The sequence below is a fragment of the Xiphophorus couchianus genome, chromosome 13 (genome assembly GCF_001444195.1).
Source record: "Xiphophorus couchianus chromosome 13, X_couchianus-1.0, whole genome shotgun sequence".
Classification (NCBI taxonomy): Eukaryota; Metazoa; Chordata; class Actinopteri; order Cyprinodontiformes; family Poeciliidae; genus Xiphophorus; species Xiphophorus couchianus.
Genome location: NC_040240.1, coordinates 20,232,124 through 20,258,930, shown reverse-complemented (window position 1 = coordinate 20,258,930; position 26,807 = coordinate 20,232,124). Strand labels below are relative to the sequence as shown.

At 38.9% G+C, this 26,807-nt stretch overlaps 1 protein-coding gene across 1 annotated transcript; it reads right to left on the bottom strand.

Moving 5' to 3' along the window:
* Nucleotides 1–34: 34 nt before the first annotated feature.
* LOC114156502 (phosphatidylinositol 4-kinase beta) lies at nt 35–24,045 on the bottom strand. The gene is made up of 14 exons (XM_028036981.1): nt 23,827–24,045; nt 18,027–18,517; nt 16,433–16,926; nt 14,989–15,399; nt 11,595–11,822; nt 9,987–10,232; nt 9,321–9,427; nt 8,861–8,965; nt 7,927–8,050; nt 7,228–7,341; nt 6,932–7,083; nt 6,197–6,329; nt 5,991–6,111; nt 35–1,575 (listed from the first exon to the last, which is right to left on the bottom strand). The coding sequence occupies exons 2-14, from the start codon at nt 18,499–18,501 to the stop codon at nt 1,394–1,396; spliced, it is 2,892 nt and encodes a 963-aa protein (XP_027892782.1). The 5' UTR covers nt 18,502–18,517; nt 23,827–24,045; the 3' UTR covers nt 35–1,393.
* Nucleotides 24,046–26,807: the final 2,762 nt, after the last annotated feature.

Here is a 26,807-nt window from a genome sequence, read left to right as displayed (position 1 = left end):
AAATTAACACCAGCAACCCTCAGCTCCTGATGTGCTTTTACTGCGTTAGCGTTCCTGTTCTGTAAGAACAAATACCGATTCATTTCCTCGGTCGCTTGCTGGTGTTCGCTGCCCAGTTTGATTTTCTCAGATGCACTGCAAAAAACACAAAATCTTCCCAAGTATTTTTAGTTTAGTTTCTAGTGCAAAAATCTTAGTGAAATAAGACAAAACCAACAGGAAACTTCTCAGCAAGTTATAAGAGCTTGTTTTATGTAAATAATTAATTTTGATTTTAAAAAAGCACTAGTTCCATTGGCATATTATATTATTTCACAATCAACTGGAGCTGAGACGTTACCTAGCAACCTCGGCCAAGCCCAGCCCGTTACCTAGCAACCCAGTTTCTAGTTCCACAGGCAGTTTGCTTTACATTTTCCCCATTTCTCTAAATGAAATAATCAGTGGAAGTTGTACTTTTTCATCAAAATAAGTAAAACAAGCTCCTATATTTTGCTCAAACGTTACTTGTAAGTTAGCGCACTTGAAATAAGACAAACCTAAGATATTTGTACAAGATATGACAAAAATACAGGGTAAGATTTTGCGGTTTTTTGTGTGTGCGCTTTTTCAGCTTGAAAGGGCTTGCTAATATTTTTAAGTTTTAAGTGGTCAAAAGTTTCCATATAAATAAATCTCTGGATATTTTTTTGCTTTACTACTACAGGGTTCATCTGGCTGATATAATTTCTTGCAGATTATTAATAAGCTCACCATAAACTTTTTCTCCTTTTTGGTTATTTTCAACAGTTCTGAACATTTAAGGCTAAGAAATTATTTTCCACCCAGTTCCTCTGTTTTCCAGTCATGAAATCTGCTGATATTACGTAGAGTTGTGGCATTTTGTAAAGAACTTGATTCATTTCCAGGTCAGGTGGTTCGTTGATCAGATTGAGCCCAAACAGAACCGCCTTTCAGTCGTAAATCTCCAAATTACAGTTTGCAGATTGATAAAGTTCCTGAAAATAAACGACAAAATCCTTCATGATGAAATGATCGTTTCACAGCAACAGCTTTAAAACCGTCGACTGGTCCAGACACCAGGACCGGCAGCCCGCGGGTTCTGGTTCTGAGTCGAGTCCAGTAGAAGTGGTTTAGGTCCAGCAGCACAGTAAACTCATGTCCGATGCCGTCTGACACGTTTAGTGTTTGTGATCTGAAAACGATCGAGATTCTGCATTTTTCCAAGATCCGAACAAAAACCAGATAGATCCATCCGATTCCAGAAGAATCACAAAATCCAGTAAATCCAGTCGTTGCCACAGTAACTCCTGAATCCCAAACAGGAAGTGGCAGCAGCGGGTGGGTTTTTGTTGTTTGTTTATTTGTTTGTGTTTTCCACCGGGGTCACAGGTCACATGATGCCGTTGGTGACGTACTGGAAGGAGTCGTAGAGTTTTGTGGTGATGGAGCGCATGGATCCGTCCACCAGCTGCTCCACTAGCAGCTGGAGCTGCTCCTCCGTCAGGGACATGTGGAAACGCTCCTTCAGGCCCCGGATGGTGCTGGAGCCATGGAAGCAGGGCAGGTGGGAGCCTGGACCCAAAAAAAAAAAGAGACTTAAAGAGATCCATTATGCAAAATTCACATTTTGAACATTTTCTATATTTCCATTTGCTTCTAAAATCAAAGTGCTTAAATTAAACCACCCAGCTGTTTTTGGTGTCTGGAAAAGGAGTCGTTTCAAAATCTCCGGAATGTTAAGTCACACTGAACTGTTGCCTAGCAACCCAAGCAAAATTCCGGCACGTTTCGTTTTATCGCTGTACAATGGCTGCTGGAAAAGACAAGCGTTTTGTTGCTGACTTGTCATTAAGAAACCACTTGCTGCATTCTTGTTGATTTTGCAGGAGGCTCTACTTCTGCTTTTCAAATATGTACGGTTGTATCTTTTTGCAGCCATGTTTTTTATTATTATTATTTATTTCATTATTTTACATTTGAAAATGAACATGTCATATGTTGACATAAATAAAATATTTTGCTCTTTATTGGAAGAATAAAATAATTTAATGGCCACAAATGGTCCTTGGGCCACACTTTGGACACTCTTACTTTAAACAATTTGATTAATATACATTTATTCCTGTTTTATTTAAAATACATTACATAACATTTACTTTTTATTAGGCCCGAGCAGCAAAGCGCTGCGAAGGCCTATTGTATCTGTGCTGTTTATTATTAGGCCCGAGCAGCAAAGCGCTGCGAAGGCCTATTGTATCTGTGCTGTTTATTATTAGGCCCGAGCAGCAAAGCGCTGCGAAGGCCTATTGTATCTGTGCTGTTTATTAGGCCCGAGCAGCAAAGCGCTGCGAAGGCCTATTGTATCTGTGCTGTTTATTAGGCCCGAGCAGCAAAGCGCTGCGAAGGCCTATTGTATCTGTAGTGTATATTATTATTATTATTATTATTATTATTATTATTATTCTGCCCCCCCAAAGAGGCGCCTTTTTGGGGGCTTTATCATATTCAAAAACTCACCAAACTTGGCGGTCGCGACTAGAAAAATTCAAAATTTTGAATTTTAAGGTTGTCGCAAAAATCGCAAAGAAAATTGCTCAACGCCGGCAACTAGCAATTTTTTGTTGACACAATGGTATGAACGTATTTCATCGTAGAGACATGAAATTTGGTAGACTTGTAGAGCTCACCAAAAGACTCAGAACTTACATTTAATGTTATAAGCCAACTATCACAGGAAGTCGGCCATTTTGTATTGAAAGTCCATTTTTTACCTCGATTTTGACGTTTACAGCCGTCGTATTTGATCGAACTCCTCCTAGGGATTTCGATTGATCGGCTTCAAACTTGGTCAGTCTGATCATAAGGCATGTTTGATTTAAAGTTATCAAATTGGTGAGTTTTGGAGCATGTTGAAGGGGTGTTAGCAGGGGTCAAAGTTCACCTACTCGCCATGAAACACGAAACTCTTATATTTCCTATACAAAAGCACATAGAGGGACCAAACTTTCAGAGATTGATGGTCATCGGGCCTCCTAAAATACCCTGTGGTAAAATGATGACATCACTTAGGCCACGCCCCCTGAGAACAGGAAGTGTCATGTTTTACTGTGAACGGTCGCTATCTTAGCCCTTTGACCTAATCAACATGAACCTGTGTCCAGAGACAGAAGAAATGTTGGTGTGTTGAGTATTCCAACCCCGACCGGCTGCGATGAAGCAGGTGGGCGTGGCGGCGTTGCGAACGCCGTCAAATTTCGTTTGGCTCTGAATTCCACAATTTCGGGCCCAGCTGCTCCAAACTCACTAGGATGGATCCTTATCCACCCTCCGACAGGAATTCATAACAAAATTTGGTGGGCGTGGCCTAATTTCTCTATATCGACCCCTAGAGTATTTTAAATGAACAGCCCCAGGCCATGCTTTATCCTAGAATTATGAAACTTGGTACATATGTGTATCTTGTCAGGACGTACAAAAAAGTCTATTAGAGCCATGGTCGGAACCCAACAGGAAGTCGGCCATTTTGTATTGAAGGTCCATTTTGGACCTCGAGTTTGACGTTTACAGCCTTTGCATTTGATCGAACTCCTCCTAGGGATTTCGATTGATCGGCTTCAAACTCGGTCAGTCTGATCATAAGGCATGTCTGATTTAAAGTTATCAAATTGGTGACTGTATGAGCTTGCTGAAGGGGGGTTACCAGGGGTCAAAGTTCACCTACTCGCCATGAAACACGAAACTCTTATATTTCCTATACAAAAACAAATAGAGGGACCAAACGTTCAGTTATTGATCGTCATCGGGTGTCCTAAAATACCCTGTGGTGAAATTTTATTTTTTCGTAGGCCACGCCCCCTGAGAACAGGAAGTGTCATGTTTTACTGTGAACGGTCGCTATCTTAGCCCTTTGACCTAATCAACATGAAACTGTGTCCAGAGACAGAAGAAATGTTGGTGTGTTGTGGATTCCAACCCCGACCGGCTGCGATGAAGCAGGTGGGTGTGGCAGCGTTGCGAACGCCGTCGAATTTCGTTTGGCTCTGAATTCCACAGTTTCAGGGTGAGCTGCTCCAAACTCACTAGGATGGATCCTTATCCACCCGCCAACAGGAATCCATAGCGATATTTGGTGGGCGTGGCCTAATTTCTCTATACTGCCCCCTAGAATATTTTAAAAAATCAGCCCCAAGCCATGCTTTAACTTAGAATTACGAAACTTGGTACACATGTGTATCTTGTCAGGACGTACAAAAAAGTCTCTTGGAGCCATGCTCTAAACCCAACAGGAAGTCGGCCATTTTGTATTGAAGGTCCATTTTGGGCCCTGTTGTGGCCGTTTACAGCCTTTGCATTTGATCGAACTCCTCCTAGGGATTTCGATTGATCGGCTTCAAACTCGGTCAGTCTGATCATAAGGCATGTCTGATTCAAAGTTATCAATATGGTGAGTCTTGACCATGTTGAAGCAGGGTTAGCAGGGCTCAAAGTTCCCCTGTGATCGACTGTGTAATACAAAGGGGATCCTTTGTCCTGTGTAGGGCAATGCTGCCCTCTGGTGTCGAATTACTGAAATAATGAAACTATTTCAGTAATTTCAGTAATTCGACACCAGAGGGCAGCATTGCCCTACGGAATGATAGATTTCAATTTTGTGAGGAAGAGGAAAAAATTAAAAATTTGTAATTCTAACACAAAAACTGGCATCCTGGTGGGATGCCAGTCGATCATATGTCAGCATATTATGATGTCATCTAAGCCCCGCCCCCTCAGAAAAGGAAGTGCTATTTTTTTAACTTGTAAAGTTCCATTTATGGCTCTCTTGACCTAATCAAGGTGATTCTGTGTTGGATGACAGATAGGAAGTTGGTCTCACTTGTTTTAAAGTGCCAAGAGTTTTCAATGGCGGCAACGCCGTTGGCATACGTTTGCCTCTAGATTCCACATGTTTTGACCGAGCTGCACCAAACTTGGCATGAGTGATTCTGGTGGGATTCCTGACGATCCTACGTCATCATATTATGACGTCATCTAAGCCCCGCCCCCTCGGAACAGGAAGTGCCATTTTTTTCCTTGGAAAGCTCTGTTTATGGCTCTCTTGACCTAATCAAGATGATTCGGATGATAAACTCTGTCAATGCTCGCTGCTGGCTGAACCGTGTGGGCGTGGCCAAATGGCGAATATCAGTCCCTCGCCATATACATACGTTTGGCTCTAAATCACACATGGATCATCCGATTGATGCCAAACTGGATATATACGACCTTTGTTCACCTCCAAAGAGCCCAACGAGGTTGAAATGTAATTTGACTCCACTGCGCCCCCTAAGTTAATACATGGGCTGCATCTCCTCGATGCATCGACCGATCTGCACCAGATTTTTCGACAGTCGTCGGGGAGCGCCGCCAAACGCATTAACTCGTATCGCCCGGTGGACGGGCGGGGGAAATGCGCGACAACTTCTGCGGCGGCTAGCGGGCGGCGGTGCTGGAAACTGCGGCAGAGCTTCCGCGGTGGGGAGCGGGCTGCGGCTCTGGAAAACGCGCGAGAGCTTCTGCGGTGGCCGGAACCCCCGCGGTGGCCAATAGGCCGGAGCGGCGCTTGCTGCGAGGGCCGCCCGAGGCTGCTTGCAGCTTTAATTTTGATTGCATCACTGTTGTACCTTGGCACTACTAGCTTATTTATTTACTCCTTGAAATCTCTAAACTGATTCTTGGATGATAAAGTAATTCCATCCATCCATTTCCTGTACACCATTGTCCTTTAGAAGGTTCGGGAAGTTGTGCTGGTGCCTATCTCCAGCTAAGAAAGTAATTAAATAAATTAAATCGAAGTATTTTATGGTGTGTTTTTACAACTGAAGTCATAAAATGGGGTTTTAATGAGGCTTAAACAAGCCGCTGTGCAATAAAAGAGGCAATAAAAGCAGCTGCTTCATAACTGTGGTTAATATTGCACCGATAAAAGGTGCTGCACGTTTTATTTTTACCTTGCTGCATGATTTCGACAATCTGCAGCACCTTCTCCATGTGCTTTCTGGCTGCAATCAGACCCTGCAGCATCAGCATCTTGTAGTAAATAAACATGTCTCCATCGAGGCCGCCCATCACCTGAAAACAACACAGAAAATCTGTCAAATTAAAAGCTTTTCCAGTTCAATAAACTGGTTCCCAGCTCACTGAGGGTTCCACTCACGTCTACGAACTCTGACGTGAGTTTGAAGGCGGACGTCTCGAAGCCGAGGTTCCGGGGAGAGCTGGAGAGGATGAAGCCGAAGTCGATGTGGATGATGTGGCCTTCAGAGTCCAGCAGGATGTTCCCGTTGTGTCTGCGCAGATCCCAGAAAACCAGAACGGGTCGATCAGAACCAAAACATGATCCTGGACCAAAACATGATCCTGAACCGACTTTCACAAGCAAAGGAAAGAAAACTAGAGACGACCCAATCTGATACTAATATCTGTATCGGTTCTGAAACTGAATTAAACTCTACATTGGGAATCTGTGACAATCTATTCAGTCTAATTCTATGCTTGAGGAATTAATTAATCTGTTAACACACCGGCATCAGATTATTACCAGTTGCAGGACTTTATTTCACAGAGTGAGCGATTTGTGTTAAATCTTAATAACTTTAGAAGCTTTTTGTCTCATTAAAACAATTTTTGTCTCGTAATTAAAGAGGTAAAAATGTGTCTTTATCCTGCTAATAGTCTGATTATATTCTCATAATGTAACAAAACCTTTCGTGGCGTTACACTAATATTCTGTCATACAACTCATAAAAGCCAATATTTGTTTGTAATGTATTTTTTAGAAGATAAAGCAACAAAAAACCCCAAATAAAATAAGAAATGGTAGAACAGATTCAGAGATTTCATTTTTAATCGATTTACTTTAGGTTCAAGCTGAATTTCTTTTCCTCCTCACCTGTCCTTGACCTGCAGCAGGTAACAGATGAGGCTGTATCCGGCGCAGCTCTGGACGAAGTTCCTCTGAGCCGTGAGGAACGCCTCGGTGGTGAAGCTGCCGTGTTCCTGCAGGAAGTAGTCCAGCAGCGACAGCTGACTCTGCTTTCTCACCTGATTAAAACAAACAAACAAACGTCCGTTTATTTTTACACTAAGGTCCACAAAAACACTGAAACAGGATGGATTAAAGTTTGATGTGGTTTGTTTCTTTAAATGTTAGACTTGGGCTCCGTGGGGGGTTAAAGTTCGGCCTACCTGGTGCAAGGAGACGGCGTTGAGGACGGGCTCGATCATCCCGCTGTCTGATGACATCACCAGGATCTTATAGGGTTTGATCCACAGAGGAACTCGCTCCTGCTGCCAGATGGACTGAAAGTCACAAAAAAACATGAAAACCAGGCAGATGTTTCAGGCCTGCAACTGATCATTGTTTTAGTTATCAATTATTCTGGTGATTAATTAAATTAAAAACTCAATTTTATTTAAAAATATACAACAAAAGACTAAATTAACTTTTTTTAAATAAGAAAATCTTTTACAGCTGAAAAAGATTTAAATTATGTAGCTCTTTCTGTTTGACGCAGCATCAATACAGTGGAGGATTGATCTGTTGATTATTTATTCAATTAACTGATTGACCCTTCTAATTGGCGGTACCATAACTCTGACACTGTAGGAAAATGTCTAACGGTTTCTGAAATGATGAGACGTTGTGCTTTCCAGCCAATATCGGGTAATTTCACTCCCTGTTTGTCTTCGGTTTAATCCGATTAAACACTTTCAATAGACGGTAAATTGCGATGATAACTAATAGATATTGATAGTTCCAGTTGTTATGAAGAAATGGGCAAAAATATTTACTCACAGGACATTTAAAGAACTTCATACACTGAAAATAAGCAAAAATATCCAGGCGGAGATTTGAAACTTGGGCCTTAAATGTCGCTGGTTTACCTGCAGCTGCTTGAGGAACTGGTAGGCCAGCAGCTCCTGCCGCAGGTCGTCTCCACATTTCACGATGACCGACAGCAGCCTCCAGTTGGGCAAGTGGCCGTAAGGAGAGCCTTCTCTGATCCGCCTGACGTTACCACAGAAGAAGAAACCTCAGGTGAGGGGACAGTTTGATTGGAGCGGTGTTCATCAAACTTACTTAACCCATTTAACAAACACCAACTTAAAATTTACCAGCAACCACATCTAAATATATACAACCTGAAATGAAAGTATTGTTGTCGTCTTTCTTCATACTAATGAAACAGTATGAAAAAGCTGGGTTTTTTTGTAAATATGATCAACCAAATTCAGAGCATTTTGAGTTAATTACAGATTTTTAAAGTTTAGATTCTAAGCTTTAAAATTATGAGAAACACATGGAAATCAAGAAAGGAGTTGTGTTGCATTAATAATAACATTAATAACATTTTATATTTTTTTGTAATTTAGAAGCAATTAAAAAAATAAAGTTGAGTTGCTTTGTCTGAAACAAAAATTATCTTCTGCACAATTAAATAGGAAAATAATTTTCAGATTAAATCGTTTGTAATTAAATAAAAACAGCAGCAGCTGTAATTTGGCCGTGAACGAACCGTTCAAAAGAATCTAATCAGTCATCAATACTCTCAGCAGGAATCATCTCTGTTCGTCCAATCACATCCTAGCGTTGTTTCTTTTCTTTCCACCGTATCAGTTTTCCTTTTCAGTGACCCAGTTTTAATCCATTTATTTATTATTATTGTTAAACACAATCATTTGGTAAGCTAGCTGTAGCATTGCATGTTAGCTAGCTGCCGTCACGGCTAATAAACGGTTGTTTACATGCAGTACCCAGCGGGCCACTAGGGGGCGCCCGGGGGCCACAGTTTGAGAAAGACTGCGTTAGAGGACCAACCTGACTTTCTCCTCCCAGGGTTCCTTGAGGGCGACGGCAGACGGGTCCTCTGGGTCTCTCCTGAACGTGGTCGGGGTCTGAGCGAGGTTCTCCGACAGGCGGCGTCTAAAAACAAACATGGAGGCAGAAATCAGACGACGCTTCTTCACTGCCATCTAGAAACACCAAAAGCTCAAAATTGAGTTTATTTTTACCTTAGCAGAACATGGCTTATTATCAGAAATTGAACAGTTGTAATGGAAATGCAGCTACTGAAGCATTAGCATGAAAAAATGCTCTAATCTGTTGATTTTAGGTGAATTTTAGTGATCACAAAATCGATTTATTTATATAAAATTTGCCTTTATCCAGCTAAAAACCAAACAAAGCTTTATTTATGAATCCCTCTGGCGTCAGGAGGGCCACCTAAAGAGCCACGGCGGGCTGCCTTTGGCCCTCGGGCCAGGAGTTTGCCTCAGACCTGATGTCTCCAGCAGCGATGAACACGGGCTCTTTGCTCTCCAGGCTCGTGATGCTGTCGACGGAAAACTGGCTGATGTTGTCGCTGCTGCTGGTCTGAGCCTCTCCCTGAAAAAAATAAAACATATTTATAGTTTCTCCTGAACAAACTGAGGCTGAAACGATTAATCTGATTAATTGATTATTGAAATTATCATCAACTAATCTATTAGTCGTTAAACTTTACAGGCACAAAAAAGGCGATTTTCACAACATAATCATTAAACTAAAACTGTACAAAAATATAAACATTTTGTTTAAGTTTTGTCTGTAAATCTGTTCTTAGTAGAACTCAGGTGGAAGTTTTAGCTCCAATTATCAATAGTTAATCTAAAAATAATCAATATGAGAGTTGAACTTTCCACATATTGATGCTTGAATTGTTTTTTAGCTGCAGAATCAAATAAAGGAATGCTATTTTATTGAATTTTTAGGCAATAAAATCTTAATTTTCTTGTATAAAATATTTTTATTTGTTTATTTGCCCCTTTTAATATATTTCTAATATTACATAAAAAAGGCTAAATTGTCAAAAAAAAAAAAAAAAATCTGTCTGATTAATCATCAAAATAATCAATCATTTGAATAATCGTTAGCTGCAGTCGTAGAGGAGCCTGGACGCCGTTACCTCCACCTGCAGCTGTCCGATGTCGTCGGTCGCCCAGGCGTCGTCGTCGTTGTCGTAGTTTGGCACGGTGGAGAAACTTCCTGCTCTGTGCTCCGAGGTCATGCCGCTGCCAGTACCGGGCGTGCCGCAGTCCAGATTCTCCGCAGAGCGCGCCGAGCGGATCCGGGTCTCCGGGATCCGCGTGGGAACCGGAGACGTCTCGAAGCTGTCGCACTCCAGAACCTCCACGTAGATGATGTACGGAGCCTGAAGGAAGGAGGACAGATACACAACAAATGTTTTTAAATGCATGTTCACCATTTTTCTAACAAACTTTAATGTATTTCAGCTGATTTTTATGTGGCAGACCAAAACAAAGCAGTGGATAGCAGTGAGGTGGAAAGAAAATGAAGCTGGTCTTCAAACTTTTGCAGTAAAAAAGCTGGAAAGTGTGGCATGCACATCCAATATATTTATATCTAATGAGTTCATTAGATGTGAACTTCTAACACATCTGGTTTAGGCTTTAATCTAAACCTGTGGATATTTGGTCTGAGTTCTGCTGGATTTGAGTTTTTTTATAACATCTAACAGGTTTTCTTCTAATATAAAAATGACTCGGTTTAAATGATGCCAACTCCCACCTGCAGGTGGCACTCTTCCTTACTTCTGCTACACTGATGCTTATTTAAGTTCAAGTTAAAGTCTGTGGATGATACGGCGAGTAACAAAAAACAAAAAAAAAAGTCACATTTACAGTCACACAAAAACTCAAATATTGCAAAAATATTTTTGCAAATATTTCTAAATTACCACAAAAAGTTTGGTATAAAAAAAATCACAAAAACAATCGCAAAATCTTGGAGGGACTGATTGATGTGAAAATATGTCAGTTCATTTTAAGAAAAACTCATTGAATGCAGACACAGCCTTTTATTGATATTTTAACAATATCTAATTAGTTTTTTTCAAAACGGGAGACTGAAACATTTGTAAAATAGGTTTTTGATGCGGTCAAAAACCTCATCATACAAAAATATTTTAATCGAGAAATGTTTTTTTTTTTTTTTTTTAAATTGGCACACAAATTTATTTTCTTCATTTTAATTTGCGCAATTTTATGGTTAAAAGAAATCCTGCATCAAAACGATTGAATTGAAGTGATGCTAACTCCCACCTACAGGTGGCAGTATTTCTTACTTCTACTACCTGCTGCTTTAGCCTTGACCGGGTCATCATTCATCATTGATACGGCAAGTAAAACAAAGTCATATTTACTGTCATACGTAAGCACAAATATTGCAAAATTTCTCAAAATCTGTGATTTAAAAAATAAATAAATAAAATAGCAAATTCTTTGAAGGACAGATTAATGTTTAAAAAGGTGTTTAGTATCATTTAATTTTAAATGAAGGGACAGATAATTGTTAATATTATAACTGTTTGTTAATGGGTTTTATCAATTATGGCAGAACCGGCCCTTTAAGAACATTAATAATCTTAATCTGGCCCAAAACGAAAATGAGTTTGTCGCCCCTGGTTTAAATCAATTAAGGAAACCTCAGATACCTTGTTGCCCTGTATTTTACTTGGGGGTAAAAGGGAAGTGAAGGGGGCTTCTGAACCAACCTTGTCCTTGGAGTTGAGGACGACGGCCTGGGTGTGGGGGACCCGGCAGACGTGGTGCTGGTGCTCGGCGGTCGGCAACCAAACCCGGGCCGGCAGCTTGTGGTTGAGCATCGACAGCTCTGAGATCAGCCGCTGCGTCTTCTGCTCTTTGGTGGGCAGCGTGGCCAAACGCTTCCCGATGCAGAACAGAGACTTGACGAACTCCCTCTGAGGACGGAGACGCTCCGGCTGCAAACGGGTTCGAACAGATTTCACAAAGTGGAACCAAAACAACAACAACATCAACAACGACCCGATAATCCCTGCTACACCTCTCTAACACCACATGAACACGACAGTTTCAGGTCTATTGTAAATAGAAATAAAAATAAAAAGGAGTAAATTTCCACCAAAACAAACCAAAAAAAAAAAAGTTTCAAAATTTCTAATTTTGAAACAAATTTCAGAAATATTGTAGTTTTTCCAGCAAATTTTCTACGAATCAAACTCAAGTTTTCCTGTTTTTTCTAGAAAGATTCTGAAATTAATTCTCAACATTTCTTTGACTTTTCAAACTCAGAAATGCCCAGAAAATTTATGAAATTAAAGAAAAGATTTCTGACATTTTTCTTAAATTTTCAAAACTTTTTTCTAGAAGATTTCTCAATTTCTTTGCAGAAGTTGCTAAAAAAATATTTGATGCATTTATTTACATTAATTTAATTGTTTCTGGATCAATTAGTCAATATTCTATCAGATGTATTATCTATTAATATTGATTATGTGTCTATTATGATACATATTATTATTGATTTATTGTCCAGCCGTAATTCATGATGAGTTTTGTATATCCTACAATTAACAAAAATATGTATAAAACTTTACTGCAAATTAACTCACTAATCAGAAGTTTATCATTTATTTCTGTTTTTTCCTTAACATCCCAGTTGTTTCTGCTAAATTTTTACATTTATTGAGATACCCATTTATTATTTTACTCGCCTTTGAGAGTTGCCATTTTATAAATTTTGTTGTGCTCTCTTTCGTGCTCGATGACAATAAAATGAATTCTGGTTAAAGTGTTTTTACATCATTTGTTTGAGACCAAACCAGGCTGAAAGCCAAACACTGAACTCAAATGTACTTTAGGAAAAATAACTGTCAGCAAACATTGTAATATAATAATGACCTTGGCCCCTTTTTGTTGCAACATCTTCACAGTGTCACCACACTGATGTAAAACGATAAGAAGAAAATGTGCAACAACCAGAAACAGGAAATTGACATCTGACAAATTATGTAATTATTGCTCAAATGTTAATTTTCATTTTTTTTAAAAGAGAAATGTTGCTGGTTAAGAGTAGCTTGCATTTGCATCATGAATATTTTAAATGGAGTCTGGCATCTGTTGCATCTGCGTCCTCCTGCCGTAATAAGACACTCGTCTTATCAAAACCCAACCACCTCCGCCGCTCCGTCTCCACGGCAACCACTCCTTTCACAACAGCTAGTTTATGTTGCTTGGCGGCGGCGTATCGTGTTCCTCTCCCTCTGAACTTCTCTCACATTGTGCTTCAGTCCACTTTCATCTCTTTGTGATGCAAAGAGACAAAAGAGTAAGTTTCAAAAATTGAGCTTCCGCCTGTCAGGTAAAAGATGAACAAAGAAGAACTGCGTTTCAGATGACGAAAATCACAGTTCTGTAGTTCCCGTCAGCATTAAAAGACAAAGTGTTGAAAGAAAGGGCTTCACCAAATGAGAGCGAAGCTTTAAAGTCAAACTTTGTATCTGATTTTGAACCAGGAGTTCATTTGATGTCAGAGGGACGGGCCTTCCTGAAGCCGGACTGTAAACAAATGTTTGACGCAGCTCGGATTGTGTTGCATCAACATCCAGTTGGGCACGTCCGTCTCCCAGCCAGCCTTCTGTCGCTCTCGTTTTTCTTTTGCAAGTTAAACAAGCTGAACCTGAAAGTACCTGCTGACAGCTGCAGTCCGTAATTTCAGCAGCAAACATTCCTAACGTCTTAACGTCTGCAGCCAAACTCAGAGAAAATGTCTCAGTTCAATGCCTCGGTTGGTTACTCTGTAATCTGCATCAGAATTTCTTTCTAGTTCTGCAAAGGAAGCAGATCAAAATCAAACAGAGCAGGTTTTCCTTATCGGCAGTTCAAAAGTTCAGCTGCAGAGAATAAAGAAGTTTTATTTCTCAGATTCAGCTTTTCCAAACCAGAATCGACCAATAAATTTCAGACAAAGTGGAAAATGAGAACAAAAATGACAGCAGTCGTTTCTTTAAGTAGGTATTGTCTCCAATCACGTCACAGAAAACGTCTGGCTCTCAGCCAGGATGCGACCGAGCTGCCAACCTGGAATGTGACAACACACATATATCTCTGGTTTCTCTGCAAACTTTGACTGGAAACCAGTTTGACCTTCCTCGTCTGACTTCACATCGTGTTTACTTTCAGCTAAAACCGTCTGTATCCGTTAAAACCAGACAACCATCAGATTTTCCTGCTTAGGTTGGATTGTTGGGGGTTTATTTTGGATGAGTTTCCTTCAGAATCAGTTTGTTCCTGGTGCTTTTAGGTCATCTGCAGATTCTGTGCAGCATGAAAAACATCTGGAATCCAAACCGGCAGCGTTTCCATTACAAAATCTCTGCAAAATGTTCTCAATATTACACTAATGTAAAAAAACAACACATTTTTGCAATTGTGGAAATGTAGTTAAGTATCATTAAACTGCACACAATAACTACATTTAATCATTTTTTCAAATTTACTGATAGTTATTGATGATGTTGTGGAACAAACTGTGGAAAAGATACTAAAAAAAAGACGATTTCAAATAAAGTCAGTTTTTAAAGGATCATTAACTAAAATTGATTGAGAAAACGATAAATCAAAATTCTTATGATCATAAAATTTTATGATAAATGACAACCGCTTGCTAGGGCTGGACAATATGGCTCATAAACGTATATAAGCGATTCATGTAAATAATTATTGATTATATTTTTATTTTAAATATTGACTGCTAAAATGGAAAACTTATCAGTTTTAGCTCCATGAGATCGTTTTTGGTTTTATTTTTAAGCAGTTATAAGTACAGTGGTGAAACCTTAAAATGCTGCTGTGCCAGTTACTCAGCAGGGTGTTGCTAGGTAACCAAGGAATGAGTGGGTTGCTAGGTAACCAGAGTGAGTGAGTTAGTAGATTCTACCAACTTAGCTTAGCTTAGCTGGCCCTGACAGTTTAAGCAGCTAAAGTCTTTCCTCTGCCTACAACTCCCAGAATGCTGTGCAGTGAAATTATTGAATATTAGCTGTAGATATTGGTTAAGTGTTTGTGGTGATTTGCTGGTTGTTGTATTGATTTGTAGCAGCAGAAACCCGTCCTGACGTCTCTCACCTCTTCATGGACCGCCTCCACCTTCGGGTTGCTGCCCGTCCGCCTGAGGCCGGCGCCGGGGAAGCCGCTCGCCATGGTGGCGTCGGACTTGGATCTCTGGTGGGTCCTCCGGGACGGAGAGACGAACACGTCCCCCTGGTCGACGCCGTCCGGGGCGCCGCAGGCGTCCACGTTGCTGCTGTTGTGGCGGCAGTGACGGTGGGGCGGCGAGGGCAGCGGGCTGTCGGAGACGGACCCTAAAACGGACCGGGGCTCGTCCGACCGCGGCTTGAGGTCATCAGACAGGATGAGCTTTCTGAGCTTGGTGCCTCTGGAGTGGCGCTGAGTGGAGATGTGCATGTCGGAGGAGTAGGCGCCAAGCAGCCAGGCGGACAGCAGGGAGAAGGTGATGCTGGACCTGCAGCGGTGGATCTGAGGAACAAATCACAAGATTAGCTTCTGCAACGCCAACAGGAACTTCTGCAGATGTACAGTAATAATTTGTACTGAGTTCCATTTATTAACCCAAAACGTACGTAATTATGGTGTGAATGAAGAAAGATGTAGAAAATCACTAGTTTGAGGTCAGCATTTTAGGTTATTCTAAAACACAAATGTACGACGGCATATTAAGCCCATTATAGGTGGAAATACACACTTCTTCCAAAGAACTAAAAAAAAAAAAAAAAGCTCATAAATTTGTGAGCATCAAAAGTCAAAAATCAGCAAGAAAGAAAAACATATTTTGAGATTAATCTCAAAGTTTTCTAGAAAAAAAAAATAATGGAGATTTTCTGAGCCTGTAAAGTCGAAAACTTTAAACTTGTGAAAATTCTTTGATTCAAAAGTCAATTTTTTTTTATTTTTTGTACTTTGAAATCTCAGAGTTTTAATCCCAAAATATTAGTCTTTTGTTCTTGCAAATTTTCTACTTTTGTAGCTCAGAAATTTCATTGTTTTTTCTGAATATAATTTCCTTGATTTTTCCCTCAAATTTTAGACTTTTGCAGCTCAAACATTTTCACTTTTTAAAAAAAATTCTTGAGATTAAACCCAAAATTTCTACGTTTTTCCTCTTCAATTTCAGACTTGTGCAGATCAGAAATTTCCAAATATTTTCTTAAAAACTTCTGAGATTAATCTGAAATTCTTTAGTTTTTTGGCAGAAATTTACTACTCTTCCCCCGTTTCCTCCCTATCCACAATGTCCGTAGTAGAAATGAAACAAACTGCTGTGATCGCCACCTTTTGTAATGTCGGCATAAATGTAATAATGTTATTACTTTATAGGTGGGAGAAAGTATAAAACACGCTCAAGGATTTTATTACATATTGCGTTATTACATAATGAAGTTTTAATGATGTTTTATTACATTTTGAAGCCACATTTTTTACATTATTCCATATTATGGTGTCATGACATAATGCGGCGTCACCAGGTGTGTGTGTGTGTGTGTGGACTCACCAGGTAAGGTTTGATGGCGTCGCCCACCTCCGTGTCCATGTGGACGTACATGTTGAGGAGCTGCGGCAGGTAGAAGTCCACCTCGCCGTCCGGGAAGCTGAAGAGCCGGTTCCCGATGTACGCCTGAACGCCCGGCTCCTTCGACTTGTACAGGTAAGAGATCGCCATGGAAACGTCGAACAGCTTCGACTCGAACAGCCGCAGCAGCCACGACTGCTTGGAAGAAGACGGCGAAGGCGACTCGGACGGCGCTGCAGGAGGCGTCTGCTTCTGGACAGCAGGAGTCTCTCTCTGTCCTTCGTCGTCGTTCTCCTCCTCTTCCTCCTTGATGAAGCTGGTGTCGGGGTTCATGTGCCACGGCGGGCCGCCGCAGTCGGTCGCCTCCGCATGCTGATGGTGCTGCTTCTGGTCGTCTTGCTGCTGTTTGTTGTCGAGCAGCTTCACTTTAAGAAGAACTTCCTGACAAGCCTTGAGAGCCACCTCTGGGTCAATCACTGGAGGAAGAGGAGGAAGTAGATGAAGATCTGCTAGCAACTCGTCTTCATCACATTCATAAAGTCGACGACGTTAAATATAACTGCACTGATATGGTTTATTTAGGCAGCCATAGAGAAATAATGGTCAAATTTCAAGGTCATACTTTCACCATATTATTCCTGCTTTTATAAACGTCAAAATACGTAATTCACAAGCTTAATATTTAGTTTAAAAAATAAATATTAATCTTTCAAATTAAATATTTAGTTAAGACGATAAACATTTAGTTCACACTTTTGCTTTTCAGGAAGAGCGTGCAATATTTCAGTTGCCTGCTAAATATCTATCTGGAAAGTTAAAGGTTTACCTTCAATTCTGATTTTCTGCAAGCTAATTTGCAGAATAGCTAGGAAAGTAAATATTTAGTATGCTAGCTAAATATTTAGTTCACACTTCTGCTGTTCAGAAAGCTAATTTGCATATTAACTAAATATTTAGCTTGAACCAAAAATATTTTTGGCCCAAGCTAACTAACCTAAATATAGCAAGCAATATTTAGATTGCAAATATTTAGCAAGTAAGTTAAATGTTTAGCTAATTTGCTAAATACTTAGCAAACTGAATGTATTATAAAGACAGGAAGTGATTTTTGGGTTTCCTGCTAAATATGTAGCAAGCAGTTCTTAAATAAATAATGCAAAAACTGGAGTACATTTTAAAAATCAAAATTTAAATAAACAAAACAACAAAATGAATTATGAAGTCTGTCCTTCAAAAAACAAGTTGAGGTCAAAGAAATAGACTGAAGACAAAAACAATAAATCATGCAAATGTAAATTATTGAGTTAGTTTTAGTTTTTCATGTGATTCATTGATTTATTGTTTATTGTGACAGCCCTATGTTTAACATGCCTTATTTTCATGACTTAAATTAATCTGGTTTTAGAGCTACAGCTGCCTCAAATCTAATTAAACCGTTTCATGCTTTCTGTTTATAGCTAAAAATTATCAGCTAGGAGCCGTAAATCTGGACCTTCGTCCTGGAGAAATTAGTTTACGATCCGTTTTCATATCAGACGGAAACTTTAATCTGCACAGTTTGTTTGGAAGTCGCTACCTTGATCGACGACCAGGTCCATCTCCATGGCGTCCTCAGAGATGACGTCCAGCAGCGGGCTGGGGCCCCGCTGGTCGCCGCCGCTCGACACGCCGCTGCTGCCGATGCCTTCGCTGCTGCTGCCCAGGCTGCCGGTGCTGCCGATGCTGCCGCTGGGGCTGGAGCTGCGCGGGCTGGCGCTGGGCGACGATGGCTGCTCGCTGAGGGGCGGCGGTGGCGGCGGCAGCTGGAGCTGAGGGCGAGGATGATGATGGTGGTGGTGGTGGTGATGGTGGTTGGGGCAGTCTGAGGAGCTTTCCGAGCAGGAGGAGGATGAAGAAGAGGAGGAGGAGGAAGAGGCACTGGAGGGTGAAGAAGGACAGGAGAAAGTGGTGGGAGAGGAGGAGGAGGTTGGCGGCGGTGGCTGGGCAGAGTGGGCCGGGCTAATGTGGAGCGGGCAGAGCGCCGGGGATATGGAGACCTCGGTGTCGGCCATTTTGGAGAAAAAAGGCCTAAAAAAAAAAGAACAGAAAATTTAAATACGACGGCTGTATAATATATTATTGGGTAGTAAGTAGCAACATTCGCTCAGTTATTTAGTTTCTTCATTTCAAACAAGGACAAATAATGTGAAACGTGAGATTTGTCCGACTTCCTGCCAGCAGAAGGATGTGACCATCTTCTGAATAAAACTGATCTGTTCATGTAAAGAGTCCAAGTCAGGATCAGAAATAATCATACAACATAGTTCTACTCAAATAAAAGTAAAAGTAAAAAGTAGCCAATCCAGAAATTACTCAAGTAAGAGTAGAAAGTATTTGGTAAAAAGTGACTGAAGTACTGAGATCAAAACCTCATTTAATATTTAAAAAATACTTCATCAGGCAAACCAAAATATAAAGTTAAGTGGAAATGTTGGTATTTTAAGGACCAAATTGACAATAATGTATAAACAAAAAATTTAAAAAATCAAACTAGACAAAATTTTTCCAAATCAGTTTCTGTCAATAAAAAACCGATGAAACTTTAACAAAAACTGCAGGTCTGCCTGGTGAATTTTTGGTTAAAACATGTTTGTTTTTCTTTCAGTGGGTAAATAATCCAGAAGATTTACTCAAATAACAGTAGAGATACTTTATAATAAAATTACTCAAGTAAAAGTAAAAGTACAATGTAATACAATTACTCCTAAATGTGAATTTTTTTGAGTAAATTTAACTAGTTGCTATTTGACTCTGGAAATGATCCATATCTGTGATGCAGCATCAAACATGGCTGGAGGTGGGACAGGAAGTCCTCCATGCTGGATTGGTGTGCCAACGGCGTGACGCAAGCGATGTGCATCATCATCATCCTCCTCACTGTGTGTCTGCAGCCTGAGGAGGCGTCTTGTTTCTATTTAAATGTTTCATCAGTCACAGTGCACCGCTCCCTCACATTTCTTTTTGTTTACAGATCACGATGCCTCGAAAGCCTCTGAAAGGCTTAAAAAATAACATTTATTTTGATTTGGTCCCTTTTTAAGTCATATTTTCAGACGCAGCTTCACTGAAGATACATTTTCAATTATTTTCGATGAAAACCCCAGCAAAAAACCCTGATTTTTAAAGTTTTCCTCAATTATTTCTCTCTACACACGAGTAAAACCTACAACTCTGATGTATTGACAAGTTCATCAGTGAATGCCTCTTACTTTTGATTGTTTTTTATGACTAAGGATGTTTTCACACCTGACAATCCAGTAGACTCGGTTTGATTGGAGAACAAATTGCAACATTTGTTATATTTTCAACTGCTGCGGTTCACTTTCACACTGTGCAGTGTGAAAAGAACCAAACTAATTGGAAAGTCTGTTCCCCTCCTCGCCTGTGGGGGCGCTGCACCAGGAACCACTGAAGGAAACAACACAAAAACCTCAAAATGTAAACAAAAATTGAGTACAATCAGATTTTAGCAGTTATAGGGTTTCTTTTTTGTCTTGAGAGGTTTGTGTTTGTTTACCCTCTTTTATTAACTTTTATATTAATTTTAGGTATGAAACAATTAATCGGATTAATCATGATTAATTGATTATTGAAATATCAACTAATTTAGTAAGTTATCAATCGTTAATTTGAGCATACAGGCTCAAAAAAAACCCTCCAACTTAACAGCAATTGAGCCAAAACTGAACTAATATGATCAATAAAAATTTTATTTTCTTAAGACGGGCCTGAATTGTTTATTTGCACCTTTTATTTTCAATTTTGTATAAAACAGGCTTATGTGGTTAAATGAAAAATCTGTTGATTTTGCCATTTTTTAAATCCGATTAATCGTAAAACACCACAGACTCTTTCTCCCGTTGGTATTAGACTCTTACATTTGTTTTGGTTTTAATTACCCAGAATTCCCTGCACTGTAGTCCACTTCCTGCTTTTTGAACTGTCTCCAGTTTTTAGGTAGACTAGAGTTTGCTTTTTTGGTCCAGATCAGAGTTCGATGGTGCATTCACACCTTCCCAAACGAATCGGACTTGCTAAATAAGCAGACTTGAGTTTAATTAAAGTGGACCAAACAGGGCCGGTGTGAACGCACCCTAAGGGTCTTCATCTTCCTAAAGGAGTCCCTGATCACACACAGCTGGGCATGAGATCATCCCACTGCGGAGATAGTGTTGAGCTAACACACAACTGATGCTTTCCAGATGTGGAGCCTGTTGTCACGGTGACGTCGTTTACGCAGGGGAGTGCCGGCTCGCTGTAAATTGTTTCTATCAGATTTGTGTTTTGTATGCGCGCTGGGATTCACATCCTGCAGCTGTTTCTGATCGCCGCTCTCCTCTGTGACGTCTGAGGAGGATCTCAGGTCTCACTGGCCGACCGATCCGGTTGCAGAACTCTGGTTCAGATGCTTTGCTTTGCTTAATTAGCCAGAAAAACGGGGTGTAGACACAACCTGGCAAGACTCAAAAATCTTCCAGATAGTAGGAGTTGAAAATAACAATTTAAAGGGCTTTCTTAAAAACAAAGTGGGTGATTTTTTTTTTCACAGTTTTTAAAATTAAAATGAACTGTTTAGGGAGACAGCACTTCAAATTAATTCTACATTTTAGATCCGATTCAATTTGTGATATAAAAAGCATCCTAAACTGTGAGCAGAAGATTAAATCGGTCTAATTTAAGATGTTTAAGTTAAGGCTGAAACAATTAAATGTGATTAATCTATTATTTAGATAATTAACTGACTACACAAACTCTAAAAATTGCCACTTGCTAAAACAACAACACAATCAGAGCAGTAATTTAGCCAAAACTATACAAAGGATACATACATTTTGTGTTCAAGATGAAAAACCTTCCTTGTCTGTAAATATGTTCTACCTAGAACTCAATTGGATAACTTTACCCTCACCTGGTTCAAAATGTGTAAGAAATAAAAAAAAAATCTACTAAGCACTTTTTGATGTCCATTAATTAAACCACAAAATTGTATTTTAATGCATTTCAAATATTGTGTAAAAGGGCTAAAGTGGTTCAATGAAAAATGTGCCAAATTTTATCCGATTAATCGTCACAATAACTGACAGAATAACCTATTATTAAAATGCAGCCTTAGTTTAAATCCAGAGTTGATGTGATTTCAGGAGCTGCTTTTCACACAGGGAAGCGAATGATTAAACAGTTCAGAGGTCAGGGCCTGAGACTGATTCGAACAGACTCGGTGAACGCAGCGTCCTCGCAGTGATGGAGGAGGGAGACGTGTGCGGCTCGGGGCAAAGTGTGAGGTTTATCTCAGCCGCTGTGAGGAGAACCACGACAACAATCCAGCCGTCACTTCCACTTTTCATCAGGAAGTAAAATCCATGTCAGCCAGGTTCCTTTTTTAAGACCCACAAAAAACATACATTCCTAAATAAACACGTTCATAGTGACAAACTTTACTCGTTTGTAGTGGGAAGCTTGTGTTCGTTTTACCATCTCTCTCATGATATTTTTATTTTGACTTCAGGGCTGAAACGATTAATCGCCTTAATCGTTATTAATCAACTTTTGAAATAACCATTAACTAATTTAATAATCGATTAATTGTGAACTTGAATATACAGACTCAAAAAAAGGCCATTTGCTAAAAAACAACCAACATACGAGTTTAAGTAAATTAACTATTTGAATGGTGCATTCAAGATTAAACACCTTTGTCTGTAAATATGTCTAAACTCATCAATTTTTAGCGTCACATGGTTCAGATTTACTAAATTAATGTCATGTTGTTGCATGTTTGGCAATAAAAAAAATTGATTTCCTTATTTAAAAAGGGAATTTATTTACCGTAATTATTTGTTTATTTGCATCTCTTCTTTTTTAAATCCGATTAATCGGCGAAACAATCTATAGATTAATCAATTACTAAAATAACTCAGTCCAACTGGCTAAATATTACATTAAAACAAAAAAATAATGTTCAAAACACTTGGAATATGTTAGCCAAAAGTTACTATCATTCAAATAATTGTTAGCAATATGAATATTGCAAACTCTGATATTCCGAAGACGATATATTACAAATCAGTACCTCTAACTCTGTTTTAAAACAAATCACTCTGTTCTACTACTGTTACTTCATAAATAGTAGAATGACAAAAAGATTGAATATTTTTCAAAATAAGCATTTGAAAACTACAAAAGTTACCAATTAAGCTGTAAAAAAAAAAGCTTTGCAAAATCTCTTGTTATTTTTCTATAACATTTTAGTAAAGGTTTTGTGAAAATTAACCTTCTAACAGTATGGATAAAGTTTTAAATTTCAATTGGACGGAACAAAAATTACAATTAACTCATTTTAACCTACACACATCATATTTGTAGAACATTTGATTTACTTTCAGGTTATCTTTCTACTACTGCAGTAATGTTGCTAGTTTTCAGTTAAATCCCTCTGTAATGCCAATAAGCAATGAGATTCTGCTCATAAAATGCTATGTTATTTGACTAACCTTCTTTATATTTACATAAAAACATCTTAGATTATAATCAAAGTAGAAATATTAAAATCACCATAAACTAAATGGTTTTTGACAACTTGCAGTTTTTGAACAGAGGCCATTTTACTTGGATCACTATGAGTTAAAACGAAATGCGTATTCTGCCTGTCATACCTGCTATGGTTAAAAAAGGTGGGAAACACCATGGTAACCAAGTCCCGAGGCCGGATACTGTTAAAAACGGACTTTCACAATAAAGCTCGTGAATATTCTAAATAAAAGTCGCCTTTTTACTAAGGGATCAAATTAAGAGACCCATTAAAATATATTTGTCAAAAATAAATATAAGACTTACAATTTCTTTGTCAACATTAAGAGTTAGTTTCAAAATTCAAACTAAAAAATGGAAAAATAAAATACATATTCTTAAAACTATAATATGAATATTTTATTTTTATGGATTTGATTTATCAGTTGTTTTTTTTTAGTAAATATAAGATCCATGCAGAGTTCCGTGTAAACCCACAATAGGATATGAAAACACGAGGATAGAAATGTCGTTCTGAGGATAAAAGTTGAAGCAATTTGAAATTAAAGTGTCTTGTGAAGATACAGGAGTGTGGCTGCCAACAGGACAAGAGGAGGAGGAGGAGAGCCGCTCCCTCCTGATGAAAACAAACTGGAGGAAGGAGGACGATAGCCGGGCTACAGAAGGCCCACACCCGTGGATTTAACGACGGAGCAGCCGAAGAAGCCGCAATGCTAACAGCGGTTTAACGAAACTAGCAAAAACAGAACCAGAACGAAAACCGAAAAAGTGAAACGTAGTGAAAACACCGAGGAAAAGGGGGGACTTACCCGGCTACTTGAGCGCCTTCACTCCGATCAAAAGCTCCTATACACGAGGTTATTATCCAGTTTTAATCTTTTTTAACCCCCCAGTTAAGTCCCGGTGTTTAATCCAGGTTGTGGTGCGGGTTCTGGTCCGTGTTTTTAGGTTCCGTCACGGTCCATCTGCTCCGGGATTCCGTGGCCTGGCAGTTCACGGCTCCTTGCTTTAAAGAAGCAGTGACGCAAGATCCCTAAAGACGAACGTTGCGTACAGTCTGCAACTTCCGGTAGAATGTACACAATAAAAGCACATTAAAATACGGCTATATACGCGAAAATATAAATTATCAACTTGAAACAGATTTAACTAAACTAACAAAATGAAAAAATATATTAATGCATAGATCTACATCGTGTTAATTTCTGAATATTAATTATCTCAATTTCAAAAATTAAAAAAATATAGAAATCTCTAAAATGGATTCTAAAAAGAAATCTTAATGACTTAAAATGAACCAAAACATCCTATCCTTATATGGAGGGTGGAAACATAAGAACTTTTAAAATCATATAATTCTTCTGATTTTAAAAATGAATTACTAAAATGTTGTTCAAACATAAAATAGTTTAGATTTTCATGTTTTGCTTTTTATCTCAGTAAATGAAGACAGTTCTACTTTTTTCATTCCGTTTTTTCCAACTTTATATTGTTAAAATTATTCTCATTCGGTGCTAGTCTGATACAGATGGAAAGAAAAACCTTTTATTTTGAAGTTAAGACACCATCAGGTCTGAGGTTCTTACAGGTAAATTATCAAAGCAGCTGTTTTTGGTCGTTTCCGTTTTGGACAGAAACGACAATCCTGTCTTCCCACACAAGTCTCAACGTCAGCTCATCAGGAAAACCTTTCAATTACCACGCTTAAGATTTTTAATATCCTTTCCAAAAAATAAACAATTTTAATTTATAATTAAAGAGAAGATTAGAATAGAGTAGAAAGACAAATGATCATAGAGAAAATAAACACCAGAAAATAAATGAACGTCACGTCTTTTATTCCATCAATGTAGGAAAATAGATTCACATTAATGTTCTGGCTTCTCTCCTCCGTCACTCTTTTCAATTTCACAACAGAAACAGGGCAAAATAAAGGTGCATTTCACTCAAAACTATCATCTCCAAGCCAAAACATATTTTCCTCCCTCTCAACCTCTTATGACATTAAAAGTAAAGTGCAAAAAAACCAAAAAAACCCATAAAGCCAGCAGGTTAACAAAAGGAAAAAAATCAACATTTACAGGTGATAATAAAGAGAACCCAACAAACAGCAACAGGGAAACCATGCAAAGAGCTGGCAGTGTCTTTCACAAATAAAACAGAGCAGGGAAGATTTTTAGAGCAACCGTAAGGAGGGAAACGACTGCACATCAACAAGCTGTACAACTGTCTGAAACAGCAAAGACACACAGCAATACGCAGAACAAAAGACCGACAGCAAAATAAAACAATACAGGATTTTTCAAATTCATTTGGAGAGCGACAATTAAAAAAAAAAAAAAAAAAAAAAGCTGCTCTGTGTCAAATCCCCACTCAAGGACTACATTACCCAGAATTCCAGAGGAAGAGCAGAGGCAGAATCTTTTTTAAAATGTTTTTTTTGCTAAAGTTTAGACTTCCTTGAGTGAGTTTTTAACAGCACATCAGAGTTCACCATCATTACATTAACTGCAGAGTTGATCATCTTCCAATTTATCATCAATTTTATTTATCCTCTCGACATTCTATGTTGTTTCCAACAGATATTAGGCAACAAAATCTTAATAAAGGCAGCTATTGTCAACTTTTAAAGTTAAAAAAAGCTAATTTCATGTTTTTAATCACAGCCAATCCAGTCGTCTGAATATTATTTTGAGCAGGCTGGATGTTTATTTCATTTACTTTAAAAACTAAGTTTTTTTAAATTAGCTAAATTAGTGACAATACTTTGGAGTTAAAAGTGACACCAGGCTGCACTGCAAAAAAAAAGACAAACTTTTACCAAGTATTTTTGGTATAGTTTCTACTGCAAATATCTCAGTATACTTGAAGTAAGACAAAACAAACAAACTTTTCAGCAACGTATAGCAGCTTGTTTTAGGTCAATAATTCCTTAATATTGATGAAAAAGAACTAGTTCTATATATGGAAAAATATCTTGTTATAAGTGAAATAAGCTGCCAGTGGAACTAGAACTTTTTTTATCAATATTGACTTAAACAAGTTCCTATATCTTGTTGAAAAGTTACATTTAAGTCAGTCTTGTCTTATTTCATGTGTACAGATATTTGCAGTAGAAACCAGACCAAACATACTTGGTAAGGTTTTGCGTTTTTGCAGTGTGTAAACAGGAAGTGCCATCGGAGAGCGTTTGCGTGACTTGGTCTGATTCTCCAGCATCATCGCACCAATACCCGAATCCCGATTCATTATCTTTGCTAAACTGACCCGTTTCTGGATTTCCACAGTGAAAGTTTTCTTCTGCTTTGCACTTTCAAAGCTCGGATCCCGATGCAAACTCCCAGCAAGGCCATGCCGGACCAGAGTTAGCCAAAACCAGGCATGCCCAACATTTGAGACCATTTCTACCAACACCTTCATCAATTCCACCTCTTGGTCTTTTTAAAATCTCAAACTGCAAATACTCGCTCTTCTTTTAAGCTTCAAACATTCAAAGTTCCTGTAATTCTACTTCCACTTGCTCAGAGAAAAGATCACGCTGGCGTCTGAACTGCCTGAATCCAAACTCGGTTTTCCTCTTTAAAATTCGAGGTATTTCTGATGACTTTCAACCAAACCAGCTGACAAAACTCTGACCTTTCCATCAACGTGTTATCTGATAACTCATTGTTTCTCATTTCCCCTGAAGTAAAAACTCCAGATCAGAATGTAAACTAACATCAGAAACGTTTGTTTTACTGCATAGCTCTCCTTCCAAACATTCGCAAACAGCATTTGAAAATAAATCTTT

What these genes read in the sequence shown, in the direction of transcription:
- LOC114156502 (XM_028036981.1), bottom strand. Translation starts at nt 18,501, where the DNA reads ATGGCCGACACCGAGGTCTCCATATCCCCGGCGCTCTGCCCGCTCCAC. An exon ending in GGACCTGGTCGTCGATCAAG is followed by an intron (nt 16,927 to 18,026) that starts GTAGCGACTTCC and finishes CTCTTCCTCCAG; the next exon opens with TGATTGACCCAGAGGTGGCT. An exon ending in AGTTCCTCAAGCAGCTGCAG is followed by an intron (nt 7,342 to 7,926) that starts GTAAACCAGCGA and finishes TGTGACTTTCAG; the next exon opens with TCCATCTGGCAGCAGGAGCG.